The following is a 12,408-nucleotide window of genomic DNA, read 5'->3' as shown; positions in this document are numbered from 1 at the left end:
TGCTCAAATTCAACATAAATTTTCTTAAATGTCTTATTTGATTTAATGTATTTTTCTTTTAATTTATCACCTATTTTAAAGAGATTTTGTGATTTCTAGCATTTCAATAAGTATAGTAATGAGATAACTAAGTGTACAAGGACATTCTCTAAAAATATGTGTAATATTTATTCTTAAACTCAAAGGTAAATTAATATTTATTCTTTGATTTATTTTTCAGAGCTGTGGAATGATGAGCTTCAGTCAAGGAAAAAAAGAAAGGACCCCTTCAGTCCAGACAAAAAGAAGCCAGTTGTTGTATCAGATATCCTTTTCCTAATTTCTGAACTTTGAAGTGTTTTTTGCAACTTTTAAAATAACTTTTCTTAGTGCATATTGACATTGGGTACAGTAAGTTCTCAGACATAATGGATTATTTATAATGTTTTTTGAAGGCCAAGAGATATCTGCTAAGCAGGGGTGCTATGAGTTCAGTTATGGAGCCTCAATTCTGTAAATCCACATGGATGTCTAACATGTTAGTTTGTTTTGTTTTAAACTAATGCTTTTGAACTTCTGTGATTCCATTTTTCTTTTGGACTTGACCCATAATTTTATTGGCATAGGGAATTCCTGGTATACAGTTTACATCACTGTCTGCTTTTTGGACATCTCAAACTAGATGTTCAATAGGCATCACAAACTCAACATGTCCAAAACAGAACTCATAATTTTCCCCTCCAAACTTTCCCCTCTTCCAAACCTCCCTGAAGGCATCATCATCCTCCCAATCCGTCAGGCTCACAATCTCAGTGTCCTCCTTTTCTTCTTACTCTCACTAATACCACGTATCTAATCCATTGCTAGATCTTGTGTCTACCCTCACAACAGCTTTCCTGTACACTCTTCTGTCTACTCACACAGCCATTAGCCTCAATCAAGCTTCACCCCCTCTCTTCGACCATTGCTTTTTACACACCAATCCTAGACATATCTGCTAACATGATTTTCCTAAAGCATAGGTCTGCCCATGTCATCCTCTACTTAGTAAACTGTTACCTTTGGAGCAAATGTAAAGTCTTCTCTTCAACATTTTATATGCTTCATAACCTGGCCTTTGCCCTCCTTTCCAGTTTTCTTACACTTCTTTCTGCTCACCTCTAATCCAGCTACATTGGTTTACTTAATGCTCTTCCTCCATACACTCAACTCTCTTTCCTTTCTTTCCACTTTTGCACTGGTTATTCTTCATGCTTGGAAAGTTTCCCTGGCTTCTCCTTCAAGTCTCAGCTCAACTCACACCTTCTGTAAAAGGCCTTTTTTGGTCTTCCAAGATGCTTATGCCTACTCCTCTGAGATTGTTGTTGTTTTTTGTTGTTTCAGTTGTGCCTGACTCTTTGTGACCCCTTTTGGGGTTTTCTTGGTAAATACCGAAGTGGTTTGCCATTTCCTCCTCCAGCTCATTTTACAGATGAGGAAAGCATGGCAAACAGGATTAAGTGATTTGCCTAGGATCACATAGCTAGTAAGTGTCAGAGGTTGAATTTGAACTCAGGAAAATGTGTCTTCCTGATTCTAGGCCTGGCACTGCATCCACTAAGCCACCAAGCTTTCCTCTGAGAATAGTTCTTATCTACTTTGTGCATATCTTGTGTGTAACCTAGTTATCCTAGTTATCTACATGTTTTCCCATTTACTTTCTTTGTAGACCCAGTATTCAGTACAGTGCTGGGCACATAGTAAACGATGCTTTTTGAACAGTTGAGCAACTGCCTCTACCATTGTTGGTTGGCACCTTTTCTACAACTTATAGAGATCTACATGGGGCAATGAGAGGTTAAAGTACCTTCTTAGGGTCACACGGGCCAGTTTTATGTGAGAGAGAGCTTTTGGTGTTGAGGACAGCTGTTTATCCACTAGATCATGTTACCTCTTAATTTAGTGTTATTTCCTAAAATAGAATTAATAGTTTTCTTCTTGTGGTCTACGTAACATGTAATACTGTTGAACAGCAGTGGCCTTAAGTAGTACTTTGACAAAATAGGGGAAGAAAAACCCGAGGAAATAAAAGAGTTACCTATTAACTACAAAGAAAAGAAATTTCCTAAAACTGATCACCAAAGCAAAACTAAAGACTAAAACACAGAATGCTATATTTGTCATTGGAAGATCAAGGTTTGAATCCCAACTCTGCTGTCCTAGCTATGTGGCCTGGGACAAGTCACGCCAACACTCTGTACCTCAGTTCCCATTTGTTAAGGATAATATAAGAGATGATTCCTTTTTGGGTACAAGTTGGATTTGATGACTTTCAAGGTCTTTTCCCAAGTCTTGAGATTCTAAAATAGGAGTAATATCTACACCACCTATCTTACAGAATTGTTGCGAAGATCAAATCAAGTAGGATAATTTGTATAAAGTGATTTGTAATCTGGAAAGCATTATGTGAATGTCAAGTATTACTACTTTGGATTGAATTATTAAAGGAGTAAATATTCCAAAGAAAACATAGAAATGCTAATTACAAGTTTAAGTTATTTTACATAATGAAAAACAAAAACATTGAAATTGAATTTGGAAAAGAATTATATTTAGAATTCACAAATTGTAATGAATTTTTTTCCCTTAAAACAGACACACACACACACAATTACAATCACAACTAATAAAATCCCAATGAAATTAAAATTATTTTTCTGTTAGAATTAGCACAGAGAGATTATTTCCTTGGAACAGTAATTTACCTCTATGGAGGCCACCTTACCTAGAAATCCCAAGGTACCATTTTTGAAGAATATTTAAAAGTCTGAAATCTATGTGCTAAAACATCATACCCATAAATCATAATTTAAATTTCTGAAAAAGAAAATATGAATATGATTAATGAGTTATTATTCTCACTTAATAGCAAAATTGTCCTTAACTTTTCAACGCCCCTATATAGTTTATATGTTACAAGACCTAGATATTCTTGAAGATTGGACAACAATTAGAAAGGTAAGATTTTCATTAATGAAAATATTCACTAGTATGAATATTGCAATATTTCTTTGCATTTATAGTATTACTTTCAGACATATAAGAGTAACTAAGAACTGTGACCTGGAAGGACATTGTAGGACATGTATGTATCATTAATCCATTATGGTTCTCGTCTTTGTCATACCTTAGGACATTACTGTATAATTTACTTTCATAGCTTTAAATGTATCTTTCATAGTATTAGGGATGGACATCGTGGTGGAGGGATCAAGCCTAACACAAATGAAGCTAAATACTCAGTCTGGAATTTCAGAGTTTTTATATTTAAAATGATTGGTTCCTTTCACTTTTACTTTTAAAGCAAAACATGTCTATTATACCTAGAACATTCTGAGTGTTAGAAATTACTCATTAATTTTGGGTTTTCTTTTTCCTTGCAAAGAAAAGTATGTAATACCAAATCATACATCTTTTTATAAAAGAATCTGTTATTAGAAACTGAAAGATCAATTTGAGCAGCTTGATGGAATATTTCATTCCACTGTGTTATTTAACTTTTCATTGTTGCTGAATATTCAGTATCATAAATAAATACACTTAGTAGGTGAAAAGAAAAACGTCCCGTATCAATAAAACTCTGAACTGGCTTCATTCAGTTTTGTAGAAATGACTTTAAAATTGTTTTAAAATAACTAAATTTCACTTTCTTCTCCATAAGGCAATGGCTACACTCGGTCCACATAGAGTAAAACCAGAACGTAAGTCACTCCATTTCTTTACTATGTTACTACATAGGTCTCCTCCATCAGAGTTGATAGAATCATTAGTACAATAAGGAATTTCCCTACCATGGCTCTTAGTTCATTTGGTAGAACCATACCAATGATATTTATATCATTCCCCAGTATGTTCTGTATGAGTGTAAAATGTCAAGATTCTAGATATGATGTAAGGGAGACTCAGTCTTGGTTTTACCTTCTTATATCTTCATCATTATTCATTGTAGCAATCATTTAAAAAGAGTCCTTCAGAGAATTAAGCAGCTTCTCCTCTAGTTAATCGTCAAAGGGATATAGTAAGCACAGAACTCTGTAATTTACTGATAGGATATACAAATCTGAGGGGAACAACAATCATGTTGCAGATAACATGTAGAATTGGATTAAGATTCTTTGTTTGTCTGAATATATGGCCAGAAATTCCTTAAAATTAACTTATTCAGTAATTGAATGGATGGATTTGTGAGCCCGTCCATGTGAGTATTCCCTCTATTGATATAGATTTTTATCCACCCACTCCCTCTTGCCCTATGTAATCCTCGTCCATGTTCTACTCTGGATTATCCACAAAGGATTTTATCTCCATCCTTTTACATTTTGTGTACCATTGTAATACGTGGGTTATCCATCTGTTATCCTTCTTGCTACAAGTGTTTGTCCTTCTACTTTTCCAATCATATATTATGAAGAGATATTCCTTTTACCTCTTGTTAAGATCATAAATTGATAGATTTAGAGTTGGGAGAGATTTTAGAAATTATTTCTACCTTTCTTATTTTTACAGATGAGGAAACTGAGGCTTAGAGAATTTAAGTGACTTCCTCAGAAGCACAGAAGTAGTCATTGCCACAATTTGAACTTAGGTGTGCTGACTTAAAATCTAATATTATTTCAACTGTACCATACTGCTGGAGTGTAGGTCATCCCTGCAAATATGTTGCAGCCTACTCAAATCCATCATACATTTCCACCTGTAACTTTAATTCCTTTGAGATTATGTTGTTCCAAATTTGAACCCAGATAGCATCACAGGGAGAAAGGTTTATGTTAAAAAGATGATTTTGGGCTAGAGAGCAGCTTGAGATTGTTGAAAACACTACACAATCTCCCAATTTCCTCTGAGAAAATATTAAATTTAAACAAAATTAATTAGTAATAACTATAAAATAAAATTTGGAAACCTTGTACTTAGTTAAAGAAGGCATGATAGAAAAGGAAAGGATAATTATCTCATGTAATATAGTGCCCTCTCCACCAAAATCTTATTTTAATGCTTCACTGTGATTTAGAGATGAGCCTGTATTCTCTATTGCTGTGCTAGCATAGCACCAATTCTGGCAATTTCTTTAGAGCTAGAAAGGACCAACAACAAATTTAGATCTGATATCCAAGAACCAACTTAATTAAGTTCAGATATGCTTAACATCAGAAAGTTAATCTTGAAGTTGTAAATTTTTTGACCACCACTCATGAAGATTGTCAGTACCAAAGTGAAAAGGGAGTTTTAATCTATATCTATAGACTTATTATTCATCCTAATAAGGCCATTGGTGTTTGAATTAAAAGTTGTGCTGCATAGATTTACTCATTACCTAGCTTAGGCTCTTTCTAGATCCTAGCATTACAGTTTGCCTAGCAGCTGCAGTTTGATAAGATCTTAGAGTTAGGCCAACCTAGCAAGTATTTATTCATTCATATGCCCAGAGTGTATAAGCCTCAATGTTGAGTTTTTTATGATTGTGTATGCCACAAGTATGCCCTTGATATTCCAATAAGATTATCAAGGAGCCTCTGTAAGTTTTATTGCCAGACCATGTTCTGGATTTTGGAAATGGAAACTCCCATCATAGCACCCTGCTTTTCTGAATGTTTTAGATGCCACTCCTTAAAGTTTCAGAAGCATTCATTATATGGTAAAATAGTGATACGGTAGGTATTGTAACATATGTCTGTTTTCACAGTTTGAGGGAAAGGGAATGTGATTTCCAGTGATGACAGCCATAGTTTTTCAATCTTGCTTTTAATTTACACTTATAATTAGGTAATGTCTCTTTTGTTTTCTCTCTTTTATTCTTGGCATATGCTTAGTTTTGTCTTTTTAAAAAATTGTTCATTGTTAAAACTAAATTAATCAGTACTTGAAAACATCAAAAAAATTTTTCCTAGGTACCTGTACTGTAAAGAATTGTAGAAATAGCTATAGAAAATATAAATGAATATTCTAACACATTGTGTTTATACAAGGATAAACAAATTAGTGCATGTAGTGTTTGAAAATTAAACCTTAATGTTCTGACACTTTTATTATTCTGACAATATTTTATTAATATAACAGTTTTTCAACTGATCCCTTTAGCACCTGTGAAATTGGAAAAACACCTACACAGTGCTAAGTCTGAAGAGGGAAGATTGTATTATGATGGTGAATGGTATATACGTGGACAAACAATATGTATTGATAAGAAAGATGAATGCCCTACAAGGTAAAAAACAGATTTTTTAAAAAATCTCTTATTTTTGCATTTCACCTTAAATAGTCAGGAGTCCTCTAGACCAGGGGTGGGGAACCTGCGGCCTTGAGGCCACATGTGACCCTCTAGGTCCTCAAGTGAGTCCCCTTGACTGAAATCCAAATTTTACAGAACAAATCCCTTTAATAAAGAGGATTTGTTCTGTAAAACTTCGATTCAGTCAAAAGGCCACACCTGAGGACTCCTTTCTATCTTTTATTGCAACCCTTACAGAGACGAAAGAAATTTTTGTTGGTATGTTCACCTGTACATTTATATCTGATGAAAAGTAAATTTAGTAATTAAGAGGCCACTCTCCACTTCTGTGATATGACTTAATCTGCTGATCTGTCTGGTATTTTTGACAGTCTTGTGTTTGAATATGCTTTAATTTGATTTGGTAGTTATGATGGTCAGTTAACTCTGTTATATTCCTGTTAATTTTATTTTTGAGGACGTAGTCAAAACCTTAGTACGGTAATTTCTGTTGCAAAACTCTAATAGCTTGGTTAGTTCCAAGGTTAATTCTTTCTTTTTCTTTTTCTTTTAGTGCCATAATTACAACAATTAACCATGATGAAGTTTGGTTTAAGAGATCTGATGGAAGCAAATCTAAACTTTATATTTCCCAGCTACAGAAAGGAAAATATTCAATAAAACATTCATAATCACTATCAATTGTTAACTAAACCTACCTGTATTAGTGTTACCAAGTGTGGTGTGCCATGGGAGTAAAAATATATTTAATAATTTTTACATTCTCATAACATTATGAGAGTATTCATATTTGTAGGTAGTATTATATGTATACTTCATATTGATATATATATATATTTTTTTTTTCTTTTTTTAATTCTGAGAAAAATGTAATCATGATGACCAAGATATTTTACCTCTAAGTTGGGTCCAACACCTAGTATATGAAGAATGGCCTTCCAAAATATGGCAGATGTTTTATGACTAAACCTTTTTGTTTGGTTAACAATTATGCAGATTTGGCTTTTCTTCTGCGTACTGTGTGGGGTTGTAAAACTGCTACATTTTTTTCCTACAATTTATTTAGTTTTTCAGGTCTGTGTAATTCATGGTGTATTTGTAAATAAGCCTGATAAAACATGTAGATGGTTTGTAATAGGATATATATTGTTAAATCAGAATCAAAACTGTAAACACATAAGTGTGTGCACACACTTGTTGGGGGAGGGGGAAGCCCTAATAGCTAATCTTTCATCAATGGCCTTACTTTATTATTTATTTTCCTTAAATTAAGCTATTGGGTTAAAATTCCTAAAAGGAGCACTTGCCTAGACTACCAGCATTCCTCCCCCTTAATAGTGTAGCAATGACGTTTTTTCCCAGACTACACTTGATGTTAATTAGAAAAATTAGTGTCAAGGAATAAAAACATTGCTTCTACCTGTACTATTTATGGCCTATGGAGGTCATGAATGCCTGGTATTAATGCTGCAGTATGTAAGTGATAATCAATAACTGACAGTATTGTGGCATATGCTGTACTTGTCTGGTCTATTGCCTTTTTTGAAAGAGATTCTCAGTAAACTTTTTCAGAGGTAAAAATAAGCCTTTATGCTAATTCTATATTTAGTACAAAACAAAGACAGTAAAATTTTTTTAGGTCCATACTCTCAAAAGAATATTTTTTCCTTTAGCTTTAAGTCCATTTAATGTGATTTAGAAAGTCTTGGTTTTCTTACCTTCAGATATTCAGATTTAATTTTCAAAGCCCCAGGAACAATGAACAAAGTCAGAACCCTAAATATGACAGCACATTTTTTGTGGCTGTAGTATAAATGATGTGACCAAAATTAGTATTCTTGTTGTTTCTGTGCACTTTACTTTTTATTATAATGAGACTTGAGGGAATGGGGGGAAAGCTAGTTATTGAAACTTGTGGCAAGAATAGAATCTGCATAGTTCAATTTATCATATTCTTTGCCTCTCAGAATGTCTTTATGTGCAGATTACTACGTAACAGTTGCCAAATTTTAAAATATTTGACCTCTGAAGTCCATTATTAACAAAATTGTCACTCTGTATGTGTCTCATAAATGTTAGCCAAATGTACATAATGTTATAAACTAATGGTCAGTCTTTGACAATACTTAGGTACACAGTTGTTTGATAAACATTTTTGTAATAAGATATTTGTATTTTTTAATTTAGTATATAATAAAAATGATCTGTGCTAGAGTACCATTTTTCAGTATGCCTTTCCATGTATTTTGTTACAATAACTGATGTGTGTTTGAGATACTTGTTGCACATAAATTTAGTGTCAGTGCCCTTTGAACTAATGCTCCTGATATATTCAGTTGAAAAATAGATTCATATAGAAATTCTCTATTAAGAAAGCATACTTATAAAGATCTTTAATTAAAATATAGAAGGAAATATTTTCATCAATTAATATATCCCCAAGAACTTTAAAGGTGACATGATAATAAGAGAAATAGCTTATATTTGTATAGTTCTTAACAGTTTATCAAGTACTTAAATATATTATATCATTTAGCCCTCACAATGACCTTTTAAAATAAGTTAGAACTGTCATTCCTATTAACAAATGGGGCTCTGAGATTTGCTGTAATTTGCTCAAGTTTTCACAGTTACTTAAGTGCCAGAGCCATAACAGGATTCAAGCCCAAGTCTTTCCACTGGACCTCACAGAGCTGTGCTGCCCTAGTGTGAAAATTAGGTTCAGAAAAACATAAATGCATTCTTCTGAGATTACAAAATGTGTAGGTATGTTTTGCTATTGGCAGCTTTCCATTTGCCTGCAGGTTACATGATATAACTAAAAAGCTATTGCTAATAAGTTTTATGATGCTGTACCAGGTATGTTCCTCCTTCCTTATCCCCATTGATCAGGTGCTTATCAATAGCAAATATTTAGAAAGGACCTACTGCGTGCATGAAACTCAAAAAGGCATTGCATCTCCTTTCTTCTGTGTTCTTTTAGAAAGAGTAGTGAATATGGAGTAATATAATTTACCTTGCAGAAAACAATTTTGACATTTTGCTATTAATCTAATCTCCATCTGCAGAGACTTTTTTCATGTGTGTGGACAAAATAGCAACCAAGAAAGTCATCATGGATATGCACACATACAATTCAGTTATAGATTAAATCCAACCCAGTACAAAAGTTACTAAAAATTTATATGAAGAAACTAGAACTCGAAGGAAACTTTGAGATCTAATTCAACCTTTGGCGGAATAGAAAGAGCACTGACTCTAGAGTCAGAGACCCTCAAATCAAATCCTACATCAGATGCTTTCTACCCATGTGACCTTGAGGAAGTTATTTAACCTCCCTTTGTCTCAGTTTCCACATCCATAAAACAACAGGATTGTGTGAGACAGACCCTGAGGTCCTTTGGACAAGTCCCTTCATCTTGCTGGACCTTGGTTTCTTTGTCAGTAAAGCAAAAGTTTTAGATCTAGATAATAGTTATTTTTATCATATTGGGGGTGGGGAACTTGAGGGTGTCATTTATCTGGGTCAGATGAATTGAAATCATCAAAAGCAGCTTCGAGTTCTCACTTTCCTTTTATTTGTCTTGGGTTTCAATTCCTTGTTTGTTATTCCCTTCAGCTCTGAATTCCATAATCCTGTTTTTTGCTTCACAAAAGAGGTCCAAAGAGGGCATGTCCAGGACAATTCAACTGATGGATGAGCTAAGATCAGAATTTGAGATTCTTGACTTTTCTGTCTCATGCTTTTTCCTTTAATCACAGAATCTGTGAATTAGAAGGAACTTTAGAGTAGTCCAGGGGTGGGGAATCAGTGGCCTCAAGGCTACATGTGGCCCGCTTAGGTCCTCAAGTGTGGCCCCATGACTGAATCCCTATGGCAGTACAAATCTCCTCAATAAAAGGATTTGTTCTGTAAAACTTGTACTCAGTCAAAAGGCTGCACCCCAGGGCCTAGAAGGCCACATGTGGCCTCGAGGCTGCAGGTTCCTCACCTCTGAATTCTAGTCCAACCCATCCATGAAAGGAATCTCCAGTAGAACACACCTGACTAGAGGTCATTCAACCTCTGCCTGAAGACCTCTAAGGAAGGGGACCTCCCTTCCTCTCAAGGCAACCTAATCCACTTTTTAAAAGTTCTACTTGTTAGGAAATTTTTTCCTGACACCAAGCTCAAATTTGCCTCCTTACAGCTTTCACCTACTTTTTCTGATTCTGCTCTCTGGGGCCAAACAGAACCACTCTAATTCCCCCTCAACATGATAACCTTTCACGTATTTGAAGACATCCAAATCCTCTCTAGGATAAATATTTCCAGTTCCTTCAACAAATCTGTATATAGAATAGACTCAAGGCTCTTTACCATCCTGTTTGCCCTCATCAGCTTATCAATATCCTTCCAAAACTGATTCTCCAAACTAAACACAATACTCTAGATGAGGCCCAAGGAAGGCAGAGTATGGTGAGACTATCATTTCCCTATTCCTGGAAGCTAGGCCCCTCATTACTGTAGCCCAAGATCACTTAAACCATTTTAGCTGTTACCTCACTCTGCTCACTGATACGGAGCTTGTATTGTATTATAAAAGCCCGGATCTTTTTCATAACAATTGCTATCCCTCCCTCCATTGTTTATGCTCCAGAAGTACTTTACATTTATCCTTACTGAATTTAATCTCATTAAGTTCAGCCCTTGTTAATATCCGTTTGGATCCTGATTTAGCTAGCTATCCTTCCCAGCCTTATGTCATTTGTATGTTGAGTATATCATCTATGCCTTTGTTTAAGTCACTAAAAAATGTTATCCAACAAAGGACCAAGCACAGATCCTTGGCTTATTCTGCTGGAGACCTGCTATTTTGAACCATTAACAGCTACTCTTTGATCTGGCTATCTAATCATTTCTGAACTCATCTAATCCATATCTCTCCATATTCTCCAGAAGAGTAGTGTCAAAAATATTGCCAAAATCCCAGTAACTGTATCCACAGCATTCTCTTTATCTACCAGTTTAGGAATCTTATCAGAAAAGGAAATGGGGGTTAGTCAACAAAGCTTGACCTATTCTTGATGAAACCATGCTGGCTTGTTGCTTCACTTTTTAGATGTTTGCCATTGTCTTGAATGGTCCATTCTAAAATTTTTTTATGAATTGAAGTAAAGCTTACAGGCTTTTTTTTTTTAATTGGGACAAAATTTTTCTTCTAATCCTGTGTTACTGATGTGGTTTGGGGTTGCTGGGAACCTTGAAATGTCGGTACAGGCATGAATTCACGCACTCAAACAATTTTCCAGTCAAGTGACAAGGTTTATTGTTAATGCCAATAGAAGCCTGTGAGATTCGTAGGAGAATCTGCAACTTAAAGGGGCTGAGACTGATGCTTATATACAAAAAGGACCAGGAAAGGATCTGAATGGGATTAAGTAGTGGTAAGTAGTCTGGGGTGGGCCAAGAACAACAGTGAAAGGAACATCAGGTAAGCTAATTAGTTGATCTAGTGAGCTGGGGTGGGCCAGTTGGATGCACCAATGATCTGGGACTGAGTTGCTTTCAAAGACAAAGACTTTTCCTTTTAGGAGTCCAGGTTCCATCACCCCATCAATACCACTCCTGTTTTCAGTGACTTTGCAAATGTCACAGACCTTGGCTCAGGAGTCATACCTCAGGATGTCATTCATTTGGGTCAGGTGACTTGAATTAATCAAAAGCAACTTGGGGTTCTATGTCTTTATTTGTCTTGGGTTTCATCTCCCTTGTCTGTTATTATATTCTGTCATTTCCTGATACAGCTCATCCTTCTTTGTAGTTGAGACAAATTAAGAATGAAATAGCTATTTCCACCTCCAGTAAAGATCATATCCTTTCTTTGATCCTTTTTCTCTCACTATAACTTAAAAATTAAGTCCTTTTTGTTTTCAACTTAGCTTCCCTCCCCAACCCTAACTCATTTTGTACATTAGTGTTCTTGACATTTTTTTAGGACCCTGCCATCCCTTTACCTGGTCCTGCTCTCCTGTGCATTTTTTTTTTAATTTTAAATTAGTTGGTGAATTCCTTATGCATCTACATTGGTTTCTTTGGACAAATTTTTTCCTCATTGGGATTGTGTTCTCTGTTTGCCTTCAGAATTTCATTCTTAAGTATCTTCTACCTCTCTTAGGCT

At 35.0% G+C, this 12,408-nt stretch overlaps 1 protein-coding gene across 2 annotated transcripts in view; it reads left to right on the top strand.

The window, feature by feature from the left end:
• Window positions 1-6,924, top strand: part of BRMS1L (BRMS1 like transcriptional repressor) — a 122,378-nt gene extending 115,454 nt beyond the window's left edge. The window contains exons 6-10 of one of the 2 annotated variants that reach the window (XM_027847417.1): window positions 221-304; window positions 2,912-2,976; window positions 3,680-3,719; window positions 6,076-6,223; window positions 6,801-6,924. In XM_027847417.1, the coding sequence (XP_027703218.1) occupies window positions 221-304; window positions 2,912-2,976; window positions 3,680-3,719; window positions 6,076-6,223; window positions 6,801-6,918 (455 nt within the window). In that variant the 3' untranslated portion in view covers window positions 6,919-6,924. The remainder of the gene's footprint in view (window positions 1-220; window positions 305-2,911; window positions 2,977-3,679; window positions 3,720-6,075; window positions 6,224-6,800) is intronic. The other variant, XM_027847418.1, reaches the window with a different exon arrangement.
• The last annotated feature ends 5,484 nt before the right edge of the window (window positions 6,925-12,408 follow it).

This window comes from Vombatus ursinus, unplaced genomic scaffold (genome assembly GCF_900497805.2).
Source record: "Vombatus ursinus unplaced genomic scaffold, bare-nosed wombat genome assembly UNPS02015406.1, whole genome shotgun sequence".
In the NCBI taxonomy this organism is placed as follows: domain Eukaryota; kingdom Metazoa; phylum Chordata; class Mammalia; order Diprotodontia; family Vombatidae; genus Vombatus; species Vombatus ursinus.
Note: the sequence above shows the minus strand (reverse complement) of the source record. Positions and strands in the feature narration are given on the sequence as shown.